Source organism: Notamacropus eugenii, chromosome 5 (assembly GCF_028372415.1).
Source record: "Notamacropus eugenii isolate mMacEug1 chromosome 5, mMacEug1.pri_v2, whole genome shotgun sequence".
Lineage (NCBI taxonomy): Eukaryota > Metazoa > Chordata > Mammalia > Diprotodontia > Macropodidae > Notamacropus > Notamacropus eugenii.
This window is the reverse complement of record NC_092876.1, coordinates 79,851,062-79,876,700: the sequence shown is the minus strand read 5'-3', so window position 1 is coordinate 79,876,700 and position 25,639 is coordinate 79,851,062. Positions and strand designations below refer to the sequence as shown.

At 40.0% G+C, this 25,639-nt stretch overlaps 1 protein-coding gene across 17 annotated transcripts in view; it reads left to right on the top strand.

Annotated features, from left to right (window-relative positions):
* Nucleotides 1-25,639, top strand: part of MACF1 (microtubule actin crosslinking factor 1) — a 398,300-nt gene that overhangs the window by 189,612 nt on the left and 183,049 nt on the right. For all 17 annotated transcript variants that reach the window (XM_072609962.1, XM_072609963.1, XM_072609950.1 and 14 more), the window contains 15 exons: nt 705-817; nt 923-1,029; nt 1,685-1,804; nt 1,913-2,008; nt 3,976-4,103; nt 4,195-4,288; nt 4,434-4,588; nt 6,438-6,714; nt 7,862-7,990; nt 8,451-8,528; nt 15,614-15,775; nt 20,040-20,144; nt 20,764-20,859; nt 21,551-21,676; nt 25,024-25,176. In XM_072609962.1, coding sequence (XP_072466063.1) covers nt 705-817; nt 923-1,029; nt 1,685-1,804; nt 1,913-2,008; nt 3,976-4,103; nt 4,195-4,288; nt 4,434-4,588; nt 6,438-6,714; nt 7,862-7,990; nt 8,451-8,528; nt 15,614-15,775; nt 20,040-20,144; nt 20,764-20,859; nt 21,551-21,676; nt 25,024-25,176 — 1,939 coding nt within the window. The remainder of the gene's footprint in view (nt 1-704; nt 818-922; nt 1,030-1,684; nt 1,805-1,912; nt 2,009-3,975; nt 4,104-4,194; nt 4,289-4,433; nt 4,589-6,437; nt 6,715-7,861; nt 7,991-8,450; nt 8,529-15,613; nt 15,776-20,039; nt 20,145-20,763; nt 20,860-21,550; nt 21,677-25,023; nt 25,177-25,639) is intronic.

Below are 25,639 nucleotides of genomic sequence, written 5' to 3'. Positions count from 1 at the left end.
AGGTTAGGTATAGATCATCTAGCCCCATTTTACAATCAGTGCAAGAATCATTTCTGTGGCATTCTTGGCAGTTTTTTCTTGAACATGACAAAGGTAGCGTGCCACCTTTGAGGCAGCTTCTGTTGGGCTATTCTCTTTTTGTTAGTTCCTTCCTTTGCAAATTCAGAAACATCTGATAAAGAGTACTGAATTTGGAATTAGAGGACCTGTGTTTGGTCCCAGCTTTGCTCCTTACTAAGCTATCTGACTTTGACCAAGACTCTTCACTTCTGAGAGATTGTTCTTCTCCTGTAAAAGGAGAGAGTTAGATTAGATGATCTCTGTAAGTCCCTTTCATCTTTAAATTGCATAACCTAAATTCTGTCTTCTACAGTTCCTTTCTTTGGCCTACACCAGGAAACAGGGCTCTGGTATACCCTTGAACAAGAGAGCTAGTGAACATAATTCTCCTAGGTGCCATATCATCTCACTATTCTCATTCAGTTTCCCTGCCCTCTTAAGGATAAAGCCTTAAGATCTACTATCCTACACTTTTAGTGTCATGGTAATGTGATCTGTCAGTGTATAGTGCTCAGTGGGACTAGCACCTTCCAGATTTTTGACCTCCACTCTTTATCCCCTCTAAGTGTTTAGAGAGTTTCCTTTTCTGGTTAGAAACTTTATGTGAAACATTTTTCAGTGTCTGCTTTGCTGATTTTTTACAGGCCAGACTTGGTAGATATGGAAAGAGTGCAGATCCAGAGCAATCGAGAGAATTTGGAGCAGGCCTTTGAAGTAGCAGAGAGACTTGGGGTCACCCGGTTGTTGGATGCAGAAGGTGAGAGATGACAGAGCCTGGTTCAAGTTTAGGACAGGTGACCTGCATTAGCAGGTAGCTGCTTCTCCACCCTGACTTAGGCGTCTTGTTTCCCCTCTCCTTCAGATGTGGATGTACCTTCCCCAGATGAGAAGTCTGTAATCACTTATGTGTCTTCAATTTATGATGCCTTCCCCAAAGTCCCCGAGGGAGGTGAAGGAATTAGTGCTACGGTAAGAATGAATTTGCTTGAGATTTTTTCTATCTGGAAGAACTTTGGAGTGAATGAGTCAGTAGAGCAGAATTTTGTGAGTAGATGCTTTTATGGAAGACACTTTTACATTGCAACTTGAGTTTGCCTGCCAAGTAGCTCATGAAATAGCCTCTTTGGACATGTTCTATGAGGAGAGGCTTCGTGTTGCAGATTTGAGAGATTAATACTATCATCTCCAGCTTCATTCATTGTCCTTGTTAGAGGCACAGTTTTTGATGCAGCGTCCTGTCCATGTTGAGCTGTGCTAAATACCTAGAACATTTCTCCCCACCTGTTAGTTCTGGCTTGGGCTGAGGCTGTGATTTTTCTGTTTCAAATGCCTCCTTGCTCAGACATGCCATGCACTTTTTGTGATCATGGGATCTAATGTTGGAAGATCATCTGTTTTATAGGCCTGAGCCCTGAATCACAGTTGGGCACCTGGGCCACCAGCTATAGATTCCAGTTGGGAACCTCCGAAAGTTAACAGTTGGTGCCACCAAGGATTCACCGAATTCAGAGTATCAGTAGCATTAGCTGGTGGTGGAGCAGAGGGTGTTCCTGAGAGACTTTTCTCAGGGGTTTTTGGAGGACTGTTATTGATAGAGTGCCTGCTGGTTGTTTCCTGTCAATAGGAGGTGGATTCCAGGTGGCAGGAGTACCAGAACCGTGTAGACTCCCTCCTTCCCTGGATCAAACAACACACTATGCTGATGTCAGATAAATCATTCCCCCAGAACCCTGTTGAGTTAAAGGTAACACTTGGGGCTGGGATGGCACTTTTACAAAGCAGTCCCAGCACTGATTCTTGGGCAAGCTGATGCAGAAGACTAGGTCACAAATTATTTTGTGTCTTATTTCAGGCACTTTATAACCAGTACATACACTTTAAAGAAACTGAAATTCTGGCCAAGGAGAGAGAAAAAGGAAGAATCGAGGAATTGTATAAATTATTGGAGGTAAAGAAGCTTATTCCTTCGCTGAGGCCTGTGACTGTGCTATTACTATCTTTTCTAGCCAGGTTTTTCTGTCTTCTCTTCCCAATGTAGCATTTGTCTGTCTAATGCTGTCTGCTTTCAGAGCACAGATCTGACCCAGAATTGTTCTGAGAAACTGCATGAAAAAGAGTGATTTCAGCTCTGTGACTTTATTCTAGATAGGACTCACAAATGGACTTTTACTCAATAAATCAGTCATTTATTAAGTACTTACTGTCTGCTAGGTATATGTGAAGCCCTGGAGATAAAAAGAAAATACAAAAATAGTCCCTACCCTTAAGAAACTTACATTCTAAAGAGAGATGCTGTCTATTTATGTATTTATACCTTTAATATCTTGATAAAGATATAAAGATATCTATACCTTATAGATGGCAGTTAGATGGTGCAAAGCACTGGGCCTGGAGTCAGGAAGATCCAAGTTCAAATCCAGCCTTGGACATAACTAACAATGGGATCCTGGGCAAGTCACTTAATCCTGTTGGCCTCAGTTTCCTTATCTGTAATTTGATCTGGAGAAGGAAATGGCAAACCACTGTAATTCTTTGCCAAGAAAACCCCAAATGGGTTATGAAGAGTTGAACACAACTGAAATGACTAAACAAATCTACATAGACATATCTATATCTGTGGATATGATTTATAGATATGTCTGTATGGAAGATGCTCTCTAAAATATGGAGCTTTATGTAAATAGTGTCTCATTGGAATCTAAACTGCTTGAGGGCAGGAACTGTTGTGTTTTCTTTGTATTTCCAGGACTTAGTACGACTGGCTTGCAGTAAGTACTTAATACTGATTTATTGATTGATCAAAAGTCTGTTTGTGATACTATCTAGAATAAAGCCACAGGACTGAAATCACCCTTTTACACAGTGTTTTTCAGGACAATTCTTAATTAGTTCAGCTTGGAACTTATCTGTCTGTATCTCAAAATGATCAAGATGCATACTGCCCAAGTAAATGGAAGGTAACCTTAGAGGGGATGGCATTAGTAGCTGAGGAAGGACCAAAAAAGACCTCCTGGAGGAAGTGATACTTGAGGAGAATCTTATAGGAATCTGGGGATTCTGAGCATCAGAGGACTGGAGGGAGCTCCATGTGTAAGAAACAGCAAATAGGGAGGTATGGCTGGATCATGGAGTATATGAAGGGAGTGGGAATTCAGTAGATTAGACAGGTAGGAAGGGACCAGCTGGTGAAGAGCTTTAAATACCAAATAAAGAACTTTATTTCATCCTGGGGGTATTAGAGATCCATTAGAGTGTATTGAATGGAGGGGAGGGAAGAGGAAGAAGTGGTGCAGTCAGACCTGTGCTTTAGGAAAACCACTTTGATAGGGGAGTGGAGGATGAATTTAAGTATTAAAGACTTAAATAAAGACACAGGTTAGAAGGCTATTGCAGTGGTCTAGGCAAGAAGTGATGAAGGCCTAAATTGGAGTGGAGTATGAATGGGAGAAAAGAAGATGTATATGAGAGTCTGTGCCTTAGCTGGACCATCTTAGAGAAGCATGATGGGTGGCAGTACAGAATGTGTGCTGCATGTGTAGGTAAGAGAGGTCTTCCTGTGCCATCACATGGGAGCTGAAAGACAGTGAAGTTGAGTGAATAAAGTGCTGCCCTTGGGGTCGGAGTGATCAGGGTTGAAATTCTGCCTTAGACACTTACTTGCTTGATGAATCCTGGTCAAGTCACTTAATTAACCTCTTTGACCCTCAGTTTTCTGTTCTGTAAAATGGGATAATATTTACCTTTTGTGTCTACATTGCATTGTGGCATATTTCCTGTGATATAATGGATGTTAAGTTACAGAAGAGACATAAGAATATATGTCAACACATATAAGCAATTTGCAAACTGTAACATGTTTATGTAAATGTGAATTTTTCTTATTATTCTTATGTTCTTCTTTGTCTTTGTTTCTAGGTATGGATTGAATTTGGTCGAATTAAGCTGCCTCAAGGCTATCATCCTAACGATGTGGAGGAAGAGTGGGGAAAGCTAATCATTGAAATGCTAGAACGAGAGAAGTTACTTCGGCCAGCAGTAGAAAGGTTGGTTTTGTACCCAAAGGTGATTTGACTTTTTCCTTCTTGGTAGTCTTGATCATAGAGATGAAATCAGTATGTTTATATCTTGTTTTAGGTTGGAATTGCTGCTACAAATTGCCAACAAAATCCAGAATGGTGCTTTGAGCTGTGAAGAAAAACTGACACTAGCAAGGAATACGCTACAGGCGGTGAGTTTTAGATTAGGATCCCAGTCCTGCCTCCCTCTGCTGTCTTATCTGGTGTCTCTTGCTTTCAGCTTTAAGAGGTAAAAAATGGGTCATTCTGGTGATCCAGTGTGACTGTTCTGGCTTTCCATCTTCCTTTCTGCCTTAGGATGCTGCTCACCTGGAATCAGGGCAGCCAGTGCAGTATGAGTCAGATGTCATCATGTACCTTCAAGAGTGTGAAGGACTAATCAGGCAACTGCAGGTGGACCTCCAGATCCTCCGGGATGAGAACTACTACCAGCTAGAAGAGCTGGCTTTTAGGTGAGAATTGAGAAGTCAGCTAAGCAAACACTTACTGTGTATCTGCTATATGCTAGATCCTGTCAATCTAAAGATGAAAATGAAACTGTCCCTTTAAGAAGCTGTAAAGTATCAACATGAGTGTACATAAATAAATGTAAGAGAAGTATAAAATAGATAAGGACTAACTGGCAGGAAGAGGAGGAGCACTAATAATTGGGAAAGTCAGGAGATGGCTGTTGAGCTGGGTTTGAAGGAGAACCTGGAATTTCATAATATGAAGGGAGGGGACGGAGAGCCATCACGGCATTGAATACTGCCTGGGCAAAGGCACAGAGAGGGAGATGGAGGGCGATGGATGAGGAGCAGCAGCATACGGGCTCGTTTGGCTGAAATGATGATAGATTGGAGTCAGATTGTCATGGATGTTAAATATCAAATCTAGAAGAGTTTGTATTTATCCTACAGGCAATAGGGAGTCACAGAGGCAAAGAGCAAGGAACTGATATGTCAGACTTCTGCTTTCAGAATATCATTTTATCAGGCTAGACATGTGGCTCTTAGAATTAAATGTGTAGAGAGAATAGTTGAACCCTTGAAAACTGATAAGATCCCCAAAGAAAAGAAGATTGAGAAAAGGGATAAAAGGGCACAGGACAGAACCCTGGTTGTATATGTATATATGTGTGCCTGTGTAAAACACCTTATAGTATTACCCTCTAATTATTGCCTTGGGCTTATTCTCTGGGAAACTAAGCAGCAGAACTTGGCCCAAGGATCCTGAAATGAGACAAATCTTTGGGTTTCTCCTTTCAGTTTTAAAGTGAGGTTAAAAAAAATTTTTTTCTTCTAAAAAATGAAAAAATTAAGTAGCAAAATATATACACGCATTTATATATACATACACACACTTGTGTATACATATACACATATGTATGTACGTTTGTATAGCAGAGGGACAAGGCAGGCGTGTTGCTGTGGAGCCTGAGTGAGCAGGAAACCCTGCTCATCCCATGAGACTAAGGGTCTGTATACTGAATTACTCTTGGAGTATTCTACAATTTAGAACTTGAAGGGATATTAGAGATCATTTCATCCAACCCCCTCTTTTTACTCCTGGGGAACTTGAGACCCTAGGGGAAGAGCCTTACTCAGGATCATTCATTGAACTATTAGTAGAGTTCAGGACTAGAACTCTGATATCACCATCTCCATAGACAGGTCAGTGTTGATTTGATTCCCTTTCAGCATGTTTTTGATTTATACTGTCAAGTCAGCTCTAAACTAAATGAAGATTATTAGTATTACCACCATACAATTTTATGGTTCTTTCCCAAAACACTTTCATTTTTACAGCTAACATAGTTCGGAGTTCTATGAAAATGAATTAAATGCCTGCAGTATGCAAGGCGTTTGTCAGACTATAGAAATACAAAATTCCTTCCACCAGGGAATTTACCATTTAGTTGATTATTGCCCTCTAGGTGGTACATTGGATACAGTGCCTGGCCTATAGTCAGGAAGACTCATCTTCCTGAGTTCCAGTCTAGCCTCAGATGCTTCCTAGCTGTGTAACCCTATGCAAATCACTTAACCCTGTTTGCTCCAGTTCCTCATCTGTAAAATGAGCTGTAGAAGGAAATGGCAAGCCAGTTCAGTATCTCTGCCTAGAAAACCCCAAATGGGGTCCCAGAGAGTTGTTCTTGACTGAAAAATGACTTCACAACAAATGATCTTTTCATTCTCTTATCTCAATAAGATGAACAGGGCAGAAATTACTAGGAGAAAGCAAGGTTGTATTGAAAAATTTTGTTTTATTCTTCTTACCATTGAACTCTTTTTTTCATTTTTTACTCCATTTTCACTCCAGGGTTATGCGTCTCCAGGATGAGCTGGTCACCTTGCGACTAGAGTGCACAAATCTTTATCGGAAAGGACATTTTAATACACTTGAGTTTGTTCAGGCTCCTACCTTAACCACTACTCACCTGAAGGCAGACCCTTTGACTAAGGGCACACATCCTCCTTCTACCTCTTGGTTCCGAAAACCCATGACTCGTGCTGAACTGGTGTCTATCTCTTCCTCAGAAGATGAAGGGAATCTCCGATTTGTTTATGAATTGCTCTCCTGGGTAGAAGAGATGCAGGTAGGTGTATGCAACAGATAACAATGAGTTAGACTAGCGTCTGGGAGAGTCCAGCAATTCCTCTGAGGTCATCAGACCTGTAACTCTATTGTGGGTATTCTGAAATGTTTCTTTACTGCTGGAAGTCAAATATTGTCTGGGAAATCCTTTTTTTCCTTCCCCTTTCCAGCTTTTCTAAATCAGTCCTTGATGGATAGAGGGCTTGCATCAACTTATATGTGCTTCCCAGTTCAGGAGTTTGCTCCCTTTGAATAACTGTGCTCCAGATGGACACCTTTGGAAGAAGGTGCAGTGTCTCTGTTTAATTAACTACTTTCTAAGAAATGTTTTCAGGTTTTTTCATTGAGAGTTGGGACTAGTTCATGAGTTTCAATGTTGAGTTCAATGCTATGATTTGAAATTCTTTGATATTGCCTCGCTGACCCTGATGCTGTGTTTTCGCTTAGTATTCTCCCCCGCTTTGGAGGACACTTCACATGCCAGTGTATCAGAATCTTCAAGAACAAGTCATTTCTATCAAAGATTGTTTGATTTCAGTTGGATCCTTAAGGCTCTGGGGGAGAAGGGGTCATTGTAAATACTCTGTTTATATGTCTGCACTGGAGTTTATGGGTTGTGCATCCCAGAGCAGGACCCAATAAAAGGAAATGTCCACTGTGAAATGTTGAGTGAGAGCTACTTTCTAGGTTATCTCATGTTGCCACAGCAAAATAGGCAAGTTTACAAGTTGGATCTCCAAATTAGGAACCATTCTAGAGTGAGGCAAGGAGTTCAACTATGTGGTCTAAGATATCTCCAGTACCTCCATGCATCTATCAGTACCCTTATTCTTTATGTGCCTTGCCTGTGTTTACTAACTGACCTATCTGTTCTTTTCTTCAAAGAAAAAAAACCAACCCTCGTTTAATAAATGTTTCATTGCTGTTCTTTTTTATAAAAGCCATATCCCATCCCTACTCCAAGAAAACCTTCTTTCATAACAAAAAAGCACACCTTTCAGCAAAACAGTTTGCACATTAGCTGTGTTTGACAGTGAATGCTATTCTGAACCTCTACTCCATTAATGTACCCCTTTGCTGATAGAAAGGCAGCATAATTTTCTTCTAATCTCTTGAAGTTACAATTGGTGTCATGTTTGCTTTTCCAGATGAAACTGGAGCGAGCTGAGTGGGGCAGTGACCTACCCAGTGTGGAGCTCCAGCTTGAGACTCAGCAGCACATCCACACCAGCGTAGAAGAACTAGGCTCAAGTGTCAAAGAGGCTAGGCTGTATGAGGTAAGCAGCGTCCTTAGCATACACTGGAACAGAGAGATAATAGTTTCTAGACAGTTCATAGCATGCATGCTTTTGAGGAGATGATGCAGTAAGACAGTTGGGACTGAGAAGCACTATTCATGGGATTCTCTTGGAACTTTCCCAGTGTTGCTCTTTGAGAATGGGCTCTATCCTATTGTACTTTGCTGAATTATTGCCCAATTAGTGATGGTTCCATGTTGTAGATCTGGCTCATGTATTATGTTGAGTCCTCTCCTCTCACACTGATCAGTGGTACTTTGAATGGGCCTACTCTTAAGTGTTGTTATGGGCCTTCTGCCCCTGAACCAATGAACTGATTACCATTTTAGATTCTTAAGGATTTTGCATAGGAATTTGAGAGAGAAATCTTAGACTTGTAATATCTCGTGAAACTAAATCCATTTTCTAAAGTATTTTTGTTTCTTTTCATTCTCATTAGGGCAAAATGTCCCAGAATTTTCGTGCTAGCTATACTGAAACACTTGGGAAGTTGGAGACGCAGTACTGTAAATTGATGGTGAGTAGTGACTGTCTCTTTCTTGTGCTGTTGACAGGAGGTTCCAGTGCTCTACTGAGAACTGGGTTCCATGACTGACTGAGAAAGCTGAAAGTTTGGGCCATTATGTTCACATGTATACACAAATACATGATATTAGAAGTGGAGTGGATCTTTGAGATTATAATAGCCATTTTACAGATGAGAATACTGAGAATACTGATTAAATGACTTGCATAAGGTCACACAGCTAACAGATGTTAGAACTTGGATTCATAGATTCTTAAGGGTCATGGATTAATTTAGCACAGGACCAAGAAAAGATCTTTGGACCTGCCCACCAGTGATGCTTTCTCTAAACTGATATTGATCCATCAATAACTATTTTTTGGGTCCAATCATTCAACCCATTCTGAATTTTCCTAACAGATTATCTTGTGCACATCTTATCATCATGTTCTTTAAAATGGCATGAGGCATTTTTTTATCGGATCCTTTGCCTGATTGAATAAAAAAAGCATTTATTAAAAACTCATTTTGTGCCTAGAATTCTGCTAAGCCTGGAGATACAAATAAAAAACCAAAGATGGTTATTGCCCTGAAGGAGCTGACAGATAGGAAAGATAATACACTCAGAGGAGTGGTGGTCTGGGAGGGAAATATAGATCCAGAAAGTTATAGAGCCAGTGGAGTGGCAGCAGGGAATTGGATAAACCCCTTTTAGGATCCATGGAAGAATTGATTTGGTCATAGTTTCAGAACTGGAAGGTAGGGGGAGAGGAGACGGGAGAAGATGCAGGTGTCAGCAAGACCACTGAGATGACTGGAGAGTGAAACATAGTGAGGGCCTACCTAGTTCACCCTGCAAACAGATCCTAATAGCGAATAAGCACGCACTAGTCAGGACAGCAGACCTCCAGGAGGTGACAGTTCAGACTTCTAACATAAACTGTTTTTGCAGCCTTCCTGATCTGCTAAGCTAGTGTCTTAGTCAAAAAGGAAGATGAGGCTGGTCCAACATGTCCTCTGTGCTGCTTCCTGGTGATTCCTGCACGTTCCCAAACTCCTCAAATCTACTGGTTCTTTCAGTACCTTGGGATATTGTTTTTCTGGACCTGGTTACTCTAAGCCATCACGGGCTTTTGAGGAGCTTATTTTTCTTACTTATCTTGCATTTTTAATTCCCTTTTAGGCATTTTAGTTCTACTTTTTCTGCTTCAAAGTTTATTCTCCTGGTCATAGAAAACAGAAGCATAAGAATTGAGTAGTTCTTCCTTTTCGCTTCTTCATGATCATTGTCTCAGCCACTTGCTCATAACACTACAGAATCATTCCATACTTTTGCCTTCACTCTCTTTCCTGTCCTTGCTTCTGTCTCCTGTTTGTGTCTCTTTAAAATCTTAAATTGATTGCTGAGCTCCTTGAACAGCCAGAGATGTCTCTTTGGAGAGCTTCCCCCTGTCTTCCACATCAGAATTGTTTCTTTTTGTGTCTTCAGAATTTCATACTTGAGAGCTCATTCTTTCTGGCCTAACTTTCCTATATGATGTCAATCCATGAGATACTGTCAGTCCTTTTGCTTGACTTTTTAAATCTTCTTTTCCCAAAATCTAGAGCACCTGTCAAATGACACTCAACTTTCTTCTCCCTATTCTGTCATGAATTCTGTAGTGAAACAGTCATTTCCCCAAACATCTCCATCGTTTCTACTACAGAAACCAGGTCTTGCTTGTTGGTCAGAATCAGGTCCAAAAGATCTGTTCCTCTTCTTGTGGCTTCTACTTTTGAAGGAGGACATTATCAGGGAGAGCTGTTAACTGTTTCATATCTTAGCAAGAGACAGCATGGCATAGTGGATAGAGAGCAGGCCTTGAAGCTAGGAAGACACAGGTTGAGGTCCCCTCTCTGACAACGTTGTGGCTGTGAGACCCCGGGCTTCCTCCCATATCGAAGCTGCTCTTCATAATCGCTCTCTCAGGAGATATATACAAGTTTTTTTTTTTCCCCATCTTCTTCCTATTCTATTTAAATTCATCTTGATTAGAATTATACGTCTTCAGACTAACACATCTTTCCCTCATTAGGTTTGCACTATCTTGGACCAAGAATTTATTGTTACAATATTTTCGGTTATGTTCTAGAATTCAAATCTTGATTTCAGACACTATCTTCTTAACTAGCTGTTCATTTCTGAAATATACTTCTTTTCTGATGCCCTTGCTTTTTATGGATAGCATTGGTGAAGCTACTACTTTTACTCCTATTGTTGTCAGTTTCTTGCCCAGGACTTCATAAATCTTAGCTTTATTTTCTAGATTTCTTCTAGTAGTATCATTTGTGCACAGATGAGTCATCGGAAGTGGGTTGTAATCATTGGGTTTCATAAGTCCAGGAAAGTTCTTCATGAATGTCTCAGATATGTGCCTTGGGAAGTTAGTAGACTGTTTTAAAAATAGATTAAAAAAAAAGATTTGTTTCTATGTTGCCAGAATTTCTCCTAGTATCCCTCCTTTCCCCTCCCAGATAGCCATCTCATATAACAAATAATATTATTTTTAAAGAAATAGAGGAAAAGGAAAAACTGTTTGAAAATAAATGTAACATACAACACCCATCTAACCCAGTAATTCTGAATCCTTACTTGTCATTGTTCAAACTATCCCCTCTACCCAGTCCTTTGTCCCTATCCGCCTCAACTCAACCATCTCAATATCCATTTTAAAGTTATTTAACCCTTCCACTGTGCTCTTTGGAATGTCTCCTCCATGGATAACAAATTTCCTTTCATCTTAAATCTTTTCCTTTCCCATGCCTTCCATCTTCTGTCTCTCACTAAGACCTAGCTCCTCTTGATAACACAACCTCTTTGGCTGTCTTTTCTAGCATTGGTTGCATTTTTCCCCATTTCCCCTTTGATCAAGGTAGGAGAGTTGGAATATCTCTTATTTGCATTGCCATTTCCAAGCTCTCTCTCTATCAGCATCACTGAGTAATTTCTTCCCCTTTGTTTACTCAGTCTCTATATACCACCCAATGAAAATTCTGCTGATTCTTAACTAACAACCTCCAGGACATGACTCTTCTTTCCTCAGTCAGTTCTATATCTGACTCTTAGTCTCCTCAACTTCTGCCTTCATATAGGAAGACTTCAACATATATATTGATACCCTCTCAAACACCCTAACCTCTCAGTTCTCAACTTGCTCATTTCTCATGACTTATTTCTCCACTCCTCCTCAGTTACACACAGAAATGGATCTTGCCATCAAAATGCACCCCTTCCCTGTTCATGAACTTTTGAAATTCTCTTATATGATCAAAATCTGTTGTCATTCCTCCCCTCCCTCCTCCTTGCAATTCTAAAATGGTACATTCAGCCCTCATCCCTGCAGTTCTTTCCTAGGCTGTCACCCCTGCATTGGTTTCTTTCCTCTCCCTTCCCCATCTTGACCCTTTGATAATCTAGTTCACTACAATCTCTTCTTCTCCTGAGTCCCTTTATTTTGTCATCAGTCTTTGCTTTCCGAACCTAGCCTTATATTACTCTCACTTTCCACTGTCTTAGTCCTAAACATGTGCTGCTGAATGAAACTAGAGAAATCTTGAAACCATGCTGCCTGAGTCCACTGCAGACTTGTTATATTATCTCAGTTGGATCTTTATTACAGCAAGGCACTCTAATATTTTCTTACTTGGCTCACTTTTCACCTCTTTTCAAATAGCTGTTCTCCCAACTAAGAATCCTACTTCAAATTCCACTGAAAATACTGAGGAAATTTCACCAAGAGCTCACTATTCTTCCCTCCTTGTGATTTTACATCACTCAGAGGCCTTTTCCAAGTATCTCTTCCTTCATCCCTATCTCACATGAAGAGGTCATGCTTTTCCTTGCCAAGGCTAACCCTTCGACATCTACAAGTGGTTCCATTTCTTCCCATTTCCTCCAACAGATTGCCCCCTCTCTTTTCTCCACTCTTTCACTTATCTTCAATCTCTTTGTCTATTGCCCCAAAACATGCTCTTGTCTCCCCCATCCTCACAAAATCCTTACTTGATTCATCCATTCCCATTAGATACTGTGCCACATTTCTTATCTCTTGGATAAACTTCTTTGAAAGGTCATCTATAATCAGTGCCTCCACTTTTCCTTCTTACTCTCTGAAGTCTGACTTTCAGTCTCATCATTGACCTCATCATTCAACTGGAATTGATGTTTCTAAAGTTACCAGTGATCTCTTAATCTCCAGATCTAATGACCTTCTCTCAGTCCTCTTTCTTGACCTCTCTCCAGCTTTTTATACTATTAATCATGTTCTTTTTCTTGATATTCAACTCTGTAGGTTTCCATGACAACACTACCTTATCCTGGTTTTTCTCCTACCTGATGACTCCTCCTTAGTCTTATCTATGCTCACCAATCATGGGTGACCCCCAAGATTCTATTCTGGACCCTCTTCTCTTCTCCCTCTTTATTATTGCTCTCTGTGATCTCATCAGCTTCCACAGATTAAATTTTATTCTCTGTGCTAATGATTCTCTAATCTACTTATTCTGCCCTGACTTCTCTTTAGATGATACAGTGGATAGAGTGCTGGGTCTAGAGTTAGGAAGACATGAATTCAATTTCAGCCTCAGATCCTTACTAGTTATATGACCTGAGGCTATTCACAAAACTACAGCCTACCTCAATTTTCTCCACTGTAAAATGGGGATAATAACAGCACCTGTCTGGTAGGGTTGTTGGGCAGATCAAATGTGATATTTGTAAAGTGCTTAGCATAGTGCCTGGTACATAGTAGGCACTTAATAAGTTCTTGTTTCCTTTCTTTTTCTTTCTTAACCTTCAGATTTTCATTTTCAACTGCCTATTGAATGTCTCAGACTAGTTGTCCTATAGACAGCTTAAACTGGACAGGTTTTCAAACTGAACTTATTATCTCCCTTCCCCCTGCTGCAGACTCTCTTGTCTTCATTACCTCACTGTTACTGCCAAGGGTAGCACCACCCTCTCAGGCACCTGAGTTTGCAACTTAAATGTTATCCTTCACTCTTCACTCTCCCCTCAACCCCCAGTCAGTTGCCAAGTCCTGTTGATTTTACCTTTTGACTTCTCTTGTATATGTTTTCTTCTGTCCTCTGACATTGCCATGCTTTCTGTTTAGTCTTTCTGCCTCGAATCTCTCTCTACTTCTTTGTTCTTCCTCCTCATCTGTCTTCTGGCCTGCTCGACTTCCTTCAAGTACCAGATAAACTTTCTGCAAAGAAACCTTTCTTAATTCCCTTTATTGCTTATGCCTCCTCTGTTGATTATCTTAAATTTGTCTGTATATATCTTGTTTGTACATGGTTGTTTTCATTTTGTCTCTCTTATTAGGCTATGAGCTTCATGAGAACATCTTTTACCTTTCTTTGTATCCTCAATATAAGCACTGGCACATGGTAGATGCTTAATAAAGTTTTAGGGGCTAATTTGTTCATTGAATGACTTGTGGATATTCTACCTCTGCAAAGAAATTGGAGTGCCCATCCCTTTTCATATCTGTTTGAGGACCGTGGTTGTGCTTTGTAATTTTTCAATATTCATTTTTGATTGGTTTATTCATGTTCTTTCTATTTGCCTTGTTATAGTCATTGTGAATATCATTTTTTTCTTGACTCTTCACTCTATATCAGATTGTATAAATCTTTCCATTCTTTCATGCCTCATAGCAGAATAATATTTCGTTGCATTCATTTACCACAGTTTGTTTAGACAAGCCCCAATCATTGGGTATCTGCTTTGTCTCCAATTCTTTACTGCCCCCAAAAATGCTATTATAAATATTTTGGGAGAGTTGGAACACTAATGCATTGTTGGTGGAACTGTAAGCTGATCCAGCTATTCTGGAGAGCGGTTTGGAACTATGCCCAAAGGGCTACAAAAATGTGCATACCCTTTAACCCAGCAATATTGCTTCTAGGACTGTATCTCCAAGAGATCATAAAAATGGGACCCATAGGGGTCCCATATGTACAAAAATATTTATAGCAGCAGCCTTTGTGGTGGCCAAAAACTGGAAATCAAGGGGATACCCATCAATTGGGCTGAATAAATTGTGACATATGAATATAATGGAATACTATTGTGCTATAAGAAATGATGAACAGGAAGACTTCAGAGAGGCCTGGAAAGGCTTATATGAACTGATGCTGAGTGAAAGGAGCAGAACAAGGAGAACTTTATACACAGCAACAAACACAGTGTGTGAGGAATTTTTTCTGGTAGACTTAGAACTTTATTGCAATGAAAGGACTTAAAATATTCCCAGTGGTCCCTTAAGGCAAAATGCCTTCCACATCCAGAGAACTATGGAATTTGATCAAAGAATGTAGCAGATCATTTTCTTTTGTATTACGTTTTGGTTTGTTTTATGATTTCTCCCTTTCATTTTAATTTTTCTATGCAACATGACTAAGGTGAAAATGTATTTAATAGGAATATATATGTAAAATCTATAAAATTGTATGCCGACTCAGGAAGGGAGGGGGAAGAAATTTAAGTTATATGGAAGTGATTGTAGAACACTGAAAACAAATAAAATAATAAGTATTTTGTTGTGTTATGGAGACTCTGTTCTTATCAGTGATCCTTAGGGAGTATAAGCTTGGGGTATCTCTGGGTCAAAAGGTATAGACATTTTAATCACTTTATTTGCATAATTCCAAATGCTTTCCAAAATGATTGTACTGACTCACAGATCCACTCTGAAGGTATCAGTGTCCCTGTCTTCCCACAATGCTGCAGCATAGATTATTCATATCTTTTGACATTTTTGCCAACTGATACCAGATTTTTTTTACTGTTATCTTCATCCTTGGTTCAGGGAATTCCTACAAAAGAAGGTTTATTTGGGTCCATGTAGGAATCTGAGGCTTGCTTTGTGAGCCCTGAATTCAATTATTTGCTTTCTAATACTCTTGAATTCCTGGGGTCATTTTCTGGTTTCATCATTAAGAAGGAGGCTCCAGTTAATTTCATCATTCACTTTTTCTATTGATGTCATAAATTATTCCTTTTCAAGCACATGAATAGGTAATTTTAACATGTTTTCTCTTGCTTTGTACAGGAAACCTCCAGCTTCCGGCTCCGACACCTCCAGAGTTTGCATAAATTTGTCTCCAGAGCTACAACTGAATTGATCTGGCTGAATGAAAAGGAGGAGGAGGAATTGGCATTCGATTGGAGTGACAACAATCCCAACATCATAGCCAAGAAAAATTACTTCTCTGTGAGTTTAATTCAAGGTCCATTATTATAGGCCTAGGTTGTAGGGGCTGGGCTCTTAGGAACCTCTGTGACATCATTGCTAAACTGTCTGGGCATAACAGCCCAGTCCACCATGAACACTGATAGCTTGTGTGAAGAAAGAAAATAGTACCTTGGATGTTACTTTTGGAATCCATTGATCCCTAACTAAATTTGGAAAGATTGGGTGACTAGAGTAACATTCGGAGGATGGAAGTGTCTGCATTGTTCTACTCTTGCCACTCACATCCTTGAATTCTGTTATTTCCAGTCCTTAAGAGTAGATCCATTTGGTTTTCCACTTATTATTATCAGAGGAACGGTAGAGAAGAAGAAAAGATGAGAATAAATATTTGTATAGCCAGGGACTATGCTAAGAAGTTTACAAATATTATCTCCATTGATCCAGCCACTAAGTAGGTGCTGTTATCCCCAGTTTGCAGTTGGAGAAATTGAAGCAAACTTAGGTTAAGTGACTTGCCTAGGATGACACAGCTGATAAGTGTTTGAAGCCAGGTTTGAGCTAAGGTCTTCCTGACTCCAGTCCCAGCACTCTATCCACTGCACCACTTAGCTGCCTAATGGTAGGAAAAATAGCATTTACTACGATTCAGAATAATGAGAGGTGAAGGCTGTGTGTTATCTTTCTTGCTCTTCATATTCCTTTATTCCATTGGTTTCTAAGGCTTCTACTTAGCCATGAATATTTGGAGGCCATGTCCATTGATCAGAGAGTCATAAGGTCATAGAAGAAAATTTAGAGCTTTAGAAAAGAATCTGGTCAACCCCATCATTTTACAGATTAGGAAACTAAAACCCGAGAAGGGAAATAATTTAATTCAGAGTTCACAAAGATAGTGGCAGTGGAGTTTCCCAAGAGATTTTGCATGGAGATAATGGTATAAATGCCTCCTGGATGTAGGCACTGTAGAAATGAATTAAACTGGTTTAGTAGATAGAGTGCTAAGCCTGGAGTCGGGAAGATTCACCTTCCTGAATCCAAATCTGAATTCAGATGCATACTAACTGTGTGACCCTGGGCAACACTGTTTGCCTTAGTTACCTCATCAGTAAAATGAGCTGAAGAAGGAAATGGCAAATCATTCCAATATCTTTGCCAGGAAAACCCCAAATGGGGCCACAACGAATCAGTCAGTCATGACTAAAACGATTGAGTGAGGGCAACGTTAGTTAGATGTTGGGGATACAAAGACAAAAACAAAATGTCCTTGTCATGAAGGGCCTTCACCCTGTGTCCACAGATAAGTAAGCACAAGGTAACTGGAAGATGGAGTCTGCACCAAGAGCCTTTGGGGAGGGAGGTGATACCTGAGCCAAGACTTGAAGACAGACGGGTTTTGGAGAGTTGGAGATGAGAATGTATTCCAGGCTTGTATCAAAGTTTGGGGAACAGAGAAGGGTCGAGTTTGACTGGGACCTGGAGTATGGAGAGAGCAACAGTAGGGGATGAGGATCTTGGATTTAGAGACGTGAGGGGACCTTACCAGCAGCTAGTCTGACCCCTTATTTGGAAGTGAGGAAACTGAGACCTATCAGATTGCCCAAGGTCACACAGGTATTAAGTTCTAGAGCTGAGATTCAAACCAGTGTCTTCTGACTCCAAATCCAATACTCTTTTCATTGCAAGAGGCTGCCTCTGAGGCCTCAGACTCAGCATTTGTGTTTTATCCTAGGCATAATAGGCAGCAACTGAAGCCTGTAGAGTGTGGGTAGGGGTAATGTCATATGGCCAGACAGAGTGCAGAAAGGAGCCTGGACAGAACACAAGACATAAGACTGGAAGTGAATTAGGATTGTATCTCTCTGTTTGGAAGTGTTTTTGAAGTTACTCTGAGTGATTGCAAATCAAATAACAAATATTTATTAAGTTCCTTCTGTGTGCAGAGCCTTGTGGTAGGCCTTGTGGAAAAGTCTAACTCTTAGATAATAAGTACAGTGGCTGCTCTCCAGGAGCTTTGGTTAGCAAATGGATGAGACACACATACAGATAACTGCAGTACCTTGTACTAAATAACAAGGTCATTAGGAGGATGCAGAGTTTAAGAAGACTCTGGATGTACTGACTCCTCTTTTTCCTTTCACTCCGCTGGATGAATAAACCTCAGTGACCAAGGCTCTTTGTTTTTTTAGAGGAAAGGTTTCAGAATCATCTGGAGAATTAGAACTTAGTTTCTGTAACATCTAAGTCTTTATCTGAGAGGCCACTGTCCAACTGTCCTGTTGGTTAGTGAGGTTTGGGACAGAAGTGGGTAAGTGGGGTTGAGAATTTGGAGCTTTGGCATAGGGCAAGCACAGTACATACTCTTCTTTGCCTGCATAGAAACAACTGAGTTTGATACGTAGTTGGCAAGAAAACAAGTTAAAATCAGAAGCTACTAGATTAAATACTTGCTCAGAATTGCTAGATACGATTCTGGACTGGAAGGAGTCAAAGCCCATAGGAATTTGAGGTGTACTTTCCCATTCATTTAGAAGCTACCCTTTGTATGAAGAGGGGGCCTGGTGGGTGGAATTGCTCACAAGTGAAAGTGTAGTTCTTTTCATCTCTTTGTTTCTTTGTAGCAGGTAGTCCAGGTCTCTTTTGTACCTTTTTGTATCCTTTGTACCTGCCTCCCTCCACCATTATTGTTATTTCCTAGTATACAAATGAGGTTATCTAATGTGAACTCCTTTGTCTACTATCTTCACCTCACCATTTTCCTGTCATCTCATACTTTCTCCTAAGCTTCAAGGAAGAACCAGCTCACTCACAACACACCCTGTTGAGTGGCTCCTGAACGACTACCCCTTTGCACTTCTTAATCTCCCGGTTGTGTTTTATTTTTCCTTCACCAACTTCTCTTTCCTAATATCTGATTTTAAACAAGGCCTAGCTACTTTTCACCAATCTTTATCTTTCCTTCATCATCTGCATTTTATCTTCTTTCTGTATCAAAACTGTAATCTTGAAGGTGTTGACAAATCCAACTGGTCTTCTGAGTCCTTGCTTTTAGTAGCATCTCATACTGTTCACCACTCTTTCCTGCTTACAACTTTCTCTTTCTTTGACTTTTGTCACTTGTCTTTTGCTTCTCTGCCTTCTTCCCTGGCTTTTTTTCCTGTTCTTACCACTTAATATGGTAAACATTTCCCAAATTTAATCCTTGGATCTTAGCCCTTTGTATTCTCTCCTTTGGGAACTGATCTCTTTTCATGGTTTCAGGTCTTACCAGTATATGGATGTCTACTGCATTCTAATTTAACCTCTTTGCAGCATTATGGTGAATGTTTCTTTAATTGTCCATATGATATTTCTATTCTTGATGTCCCTTCTTCATTATAATTTAGCATATTCATATTTCTACCCCTCCCAAGTTCTCTTTTCCTCCCAATTTTTTATGTCTTTGTCAACGGCACCCAACTCCCTAGGCTCAAACCCTTAGAACTGTTGTTGACTGCCTTTACTTTCATCCCTTATATATAGTCACTATACAAGTCCTGAACACACTTCAAAACAGTTTTTGAATTCATCTTTCTATTCCTTTCCCTTGTCTAGACCCTCATTGCTTCATGCTTGAATTAATGAGAATAGCTTTGGAACTTGTGGCCTTGTTTCCATTTTTTCCCTTTTCCAGATTTCTTTCTAAAATGTCATGTTTGAAAACAAAAACAAAATAAAGCCTTCTTTTTGTCATGTCTCTGCCCTCCTTGGGAACCTTCAGTGACTCATCATTGCCTCTAGGATCAAGTCCACACTCTTCATCCTGGTGTTCAAAGCTCTCCACAGTCTAGTTTAACCAGCTTTAGTTTCTGCTATTCTACAGCACTAAGACACCACCTTAGCCAGACTATTCTTCTCATTGTCCTGTAAGGGAGCTTTCTTGCCTCTGCTCATGATAGGCCTTCTCCCTCCCCTGCCCCTTCATATGCCCCTCTAAAATCTAACTACCCTTCAGAGCCCTGCCCAGGTCTTACCTCTCTCATAAAGACTTTACTAATTTCTTTGGATCATATTAATTGTTCCCTCCTCTGAAAAAGCTATCGTTTATTGGAAATATTGGAAAAATAGCCATTTATAGTTTAAAGTTATTATATGTTTCATGTTTGTTGTGTCTTATTTCCTTTATGGGACTTGAGAGCAAAGATATGTCTTCTAATCTTCTGTATTTTCCATACTATCTAATCCAGAACTTTCATAGTAGGCTTTCACTGAATACTCATTGAATAAAATTGAACTGCATTTTCAGGAGTTAACCATGGAACTGAATGAGAAACAAGATGTTTTCCGGTCTCTACAAGATACAGCAGAGCGGCTGTCATTGGAGAACCACCCAGCAAAGCAGACTGTTGAGGTATGTGCCTGAAGAAGGGATGGTATTATGTTTTCAGGGACCCAAAGGCCTTTGGAAGAAAGGTCTTGAAATCCAAAGCTGTCTTATGGTTGAAAACAGACAAGAAATTCTGGAGGTTGTTTGCTCTCTCTCATCTTCTATCTAAAATAGTTTGTTTTCCTCTATCAGACTCTGGACTGTTTGCCTCTCTGAGGGAAAAAGGAGCAACAGAATACACAGGGGTCTTGGAGGCTCTTGCTTTTGATAGGGAAACAATGTAACCCCAAACCATTTCTTTTAACTAGTTGTCCAGGAAGAGAATGTCTTTTAATAGTATGATGCTTTTATCCAAAAAAAGCTGAGAGAATAGGGTGCCCCTCATGCTACAGTATGCAGGTGGAATCTTTTAGCAGAAGCTCCATAGAATAGAGACTTTTCCTATGTAGCTCCATCACCTTTTGGCCAAAGGGAAACCTGTTTCTTATGGGAAACCTTAAGGCTGTGTGTGCTGATCTTTTCTAAGTTTTTGTGTCCCCTTTTCCCATTGTTCAATCTCTATTTAACCTAGTGCCCTTCGTCTGTGTTAAGACTCAGGAGTTTTTACTCTTAATTCCTGTGCCCACTCTCTTTTCTTTTCCAGGCATACAGCGCTGCTATCCAGTCCCAGTGGCAGTGGATGAAGCAGCTGTGCCTTTGTGTGGAACAACATGTGAAGGAGAATAGCGCTTACTTTCAGGTACAAAGCTGGGGATGGAATGGAAAGAGGAGAGTGAGAAAGAAAATACCATGTGAGGAGAATGCTGATTGTGTCAGGCTTCACTCAGGGTGGGGAGGACTCGAGCAGCTATCTGTGGTGGTTTGCTCCAAAATGCAGCATTTCCTGACTAATTGGTAATTGTGTTCTGTGAGAAAGGAGAAACATTTTCTTCCCCATATACTTTCTTGTACTTGTTTGAGCATGTTGAACCCTTTCTTAGAGAGCTCTCTCTTCCTACTAAATGTTGTTAGATTCCCTGCTGCCTCATTCCCAGACAGAAGGTAACTGGTGCGTGAGGTGTCTAAACCCAGCTTTCTCTCTGCATCTCTCACAGCTGTGAGAGGTAAGGCTCTACATCATGAGTCTCCCTGTTTCAGATGAGATATACTCACAGGCAATGAGACATCCAGAGGATAGGAACAATGATTTTTATGAAGGAGGAGCAACAGGAGTTAATGTGGGTTTTTTACTTATCATTATTGATTGACAGAGGCAGACTTTTAAGACTTTCACTTTATATTTTTGTGTGCCCCTTTGAGTGATGAATTGTTACTACCCCAGTGTAACAGGTAGACCCCATCCTGCTTAGTGAGAGCACTCCTACTTGGCACCTAGTGCTTGCTGTTGCCCTGATCTCAAGGCATCCATTTACCCCATTTTGTCTCTACAGTTCTTTAGTGATGCAAGAGACCTAGAAATATTCTTGAAGAACCTACAAGACTCCATCAAACGGAAGTATTCATGTGACCACAACACCAGTCTGTCCCGCCTTGAAGACCTCCTCCAGGATTCCATGGTGGGTGTTGCCAGAGTATCAGCTGGGATACTTTCCATCTTCATAAAGTACCATGAAAAAACAGAATCATATGACTGAGGATACCATTTCTGCTTTGGAATGTTCCTTAAGAGGGGGTCAATTTGACAAAGTGTAGGCTATTTCTCAGTTACATTTAAGAAATCACTTTCCTACAGTTTCCTCCTTCTCTTTTCTATTCTCCTCTCTTTGTCCTTCTTTGCAGAAGTTATGGATAAGTCACATTTTTATAGCACTTTAAGGTTTACAGATCATTGTTCTTATAGCAGCCCCCTGAAGTATGTAGAGGGAGTGTTGTTGTCCTCATTTTTCAAATAAGGAAACAGAAACTAAGTGGTGGCATTCCTTGTCAAAAGTCACACAGTTAGAAAGTGTAACAGCTGGCACTTGGATTTCACCACCAGTCTTGTTTTCACAATGCCAAGATGCCTCTTTGCCTACACGTTGATGAGATTCCACAAGATTATTGACGTGACCCAAGGCACTTCCTCTTTGCCACTCAGTGCCAGTCATATGTGGCTGCTTGCTTTTAATTTGATAGCTGGAGCAGATATGAGGTAGAGCAATGGCAGAGGGACATGATGTTAAATTTCTGCCTTCATTCTCTCAGCTAGGCAGAGGGAAAGATGTGAGCTGTTTGTAAATGATGAAACCTATACTTGTGTTGAATTTTTCCCTAGCCTTCTTCTCTGTGGAACTATAAGGTAATAGGAATTTGGTCTTCATCATGCTCAGTGTTTAAACCTAACTTGTATGTAGTTCAACAAAAGCATGAATATGCTTGTGGAATAATGCTTGTATTGAACTTTTAACTTTCCCAAGCCCTTGCATGTCCATTATTTCACTCTATTTTGGAAGGGCCTGAAATAATCCATATTTAATATAAATCCTATTTATGCTCATTTGCCCTTGTAAATTAGTCCCTCAAGAGACCTAGTGATACAACATTACATGAGAAGGGCTGCTTGAGATTAAATGCCAGTGGACAATGTACAGAGTTGGCAGGAAGAGACAGGGATCAAGTTGCAATTCTATATGAACTGAGAGTAATAATAGCAGATAACACTGATACAGAGATTTAAGGTTTACAATTATTTTTATTGTATATTACAATATATTACAATAAAGTTTACAAAATTTTATATACTTTTTCTCATTTGATCCTCATAACTTCTGTACGAGGAAGGTGTTACAAGCATCTTTTTCATTTTCACAGATGAGAAAATGGGCTAAATTCTGGGAGTACGTAGCTGATAAGTATCAGAGGTAGTTCTTTATAGACCTTTATATACTTTATACATACATGTATCAAAGATATGTCTTTATAGACCTTTATCACACACACACACACACACACACACACACACACACACACACACACAAACAACCATTCTCTGGAAGTATAGACCAAGGCCTGTTGCATTAAAAAAAATTTGACGTGTTTCATGCCAAGAACCTGAGAACAGTAGACCACACTTCAAGCATGCAACATTATGGCTGTCACCCTGATATATTGTATTCCTCTTTCTTACCTAATGAGTTCTCTCTCCCTCTCTCTCTCTCTCCCTCTCCCTCTCTCTTCCTTCCTCTTCCCCTCTCCTCCCTCCCTCTTTCCCTCCCTCTCTACCCCTCCAAGTCACATAGTCCAGCCATCATTACTGTAGTGCTTTTAAGTTTTACCAATACTTGATGTGCTTGATCTTATTTGAACATCTGTTACAGGTGATTATCTGTTTGTGAGGCTGAGGGGGTGGAGTCCTAAGATGTGGAGCCAGAACATTTCAATAGAGGGCTCTGAGTAAGAATACAGAAGTGACTTAAAGTTTTTCACTAGCTGTGCTTTTGGTAACAACTGGGCATCTGTGAACCTAGTCTGTTTAAAAACATCTTTAGGGGTTCAGCACGAATACATTCATGTTAGGTGTTTCACTCTGCTGAACAATATTAATTATCCCTGGTAGGGGATAGTAGCTTCTGCATTAAAACATCTCTTCCTCGATATTAGCTGTAAAGTCATTGCTTAGTTAGAAGGGCCACAAACATGAAGGAGGCAGATGGTACCTAGTATCATCACCCTCTTTCTGCAGAATATTTCCTTTGCATTGTTATCATTTCTCCTCTTCTAGAGAGTTGTTGCTATGTTCCCTCCTTTCTAGGTCAGGGGCATCAGGTTGGTGGAGTCATCGAGTTCACGGAGTCACCAGAGTCTACTCCTCTGCTTGTACTCTCAGGCTGTCATGTTCGGGAGCATCTATCTTGGCTTCTGGTTCTTTTCAGAATTCTTTTTGCTAAGCACTTGATCTTTGGAAGTGGAGACCTGTGACTATTGGTTAGACAGAAATTGATATGCTTAATGCCAGGAGGATGAGATGGGTAGACCAGACTTCAAGCATGGAACAGTATGACTGTCTCTCTGATATATCCCATTCCTCTTTCTTAACTAATGAGTTAAAGTTGTATTTCTTTCAATCATGCTCCCTGGGACAGGCACAGGTAGTTCAGTATTTATTATTCTTTTCTTGAATATTCTTAATTCAGCTATGACATTTCCTTGCATTATTAACTCTCTACCCTTTATCATATCTATTCCTGCCTTAAGGAAGTCCTCTTCTGGCGGCTTTTATTCTTCAAAATGGGCTTGAACAACATCCTGGCTAATAAATTGAAATTACGCTCTATCCTCCAATGGAATTGGCAATATACTGTTAACCAGTTCTATTTTAAGAAGCTCATGTATTTGTGAGATAATTGGGTCAGTAGAGTCTTGAGAGTTTCAGTTCTCTGTGCTCTTTCTCTTAAACTAACCAAAGGTCTCCAAATCACTAAAGTTGCAAGGTCTTTAAAGTCGTATTTTAATTGATATAATTAAATCATTTATCTAACTACCAGTCATGGTCCAAGAAGTTAGATTCTTGAGCTTTTATGAACTTCTCTCTGAGCTTTTCTAATTTAATAAATAGTGAATCTTATAGTACAGTTTGGAGGATAGACTTCTGTTCTACAAGATTGAGAACTGAGTATGCCTCTCCAGCCACTCACAGACAGGGTTCTGTCAGTGAAAGCCTGTTTTACTGTTATTTGATATTCCCATTTTCTATTTTTTGCATGTGGATTTGTAGTCATTGGGAAAGAGAAAGAGAGAGACAGAAATGACAGAAATGTTCTCTCCCTATTCCTTCAGTCCTCTGTTTCATAGCTCTATGGAGGGTCCTTGCCCAAGATACAACATTCTCTTGCAGTGGTTGGGTATGTTATTAGGTTATTTTAGTTGGCTGTTGGTCACTTAACTAGAAACATTTATGTTTGTATTTTTTCCTCCTATTTTGTAGGATGAAAAGGAGCAGCTCATTCAGTCAAAGAGTTCTGTTGCCAGTTTAGTGGGGAGATCAAAAACCATCATCCAACTGAAGCCACGGAATCCAGACCACCTGCTAAAGAGCACCATCTCCATCAAGGCTATCTGTGACTACCGGCAAATTGAGGTGAGCAGACAGAGGAAACCCCTATGGTTTTCATTAAATCAATGGAGAGAGAAAGAAAATTTTGATTTTGGGGTAATAATCTAAGAAGACTGAGAGGGAGAAAAAAATGGGAAGGTCATATTGCCTTGAGTTATTAGGATGGTAGGCCTATGGAGAGAGAGCCTAGGAAAAGAATAGATGAAGTGAGTAAAACAGTCCTTTTATTTAGAATGAGTCATATATTCTGGGGAATAGAACTCTGGAAATAGAAATGTTAAATCTCTTCCATCAAACTTAACTTGTGTCTCAGTTTTTTCCTCTGTAAAATGCCAGTTCCTAGCCTTCCTCCCAGGAAAGATGAGCCCTGTATAAATTGTCTCAAAGGAAAAAACTATTACATAGCCTACAAATAGAAAGTTGTGGTGGTATTTCCCATCTTTCTTGGTGGTTGTAGTTGTAAAGGAAAATCCTAGAGTAGAAACTA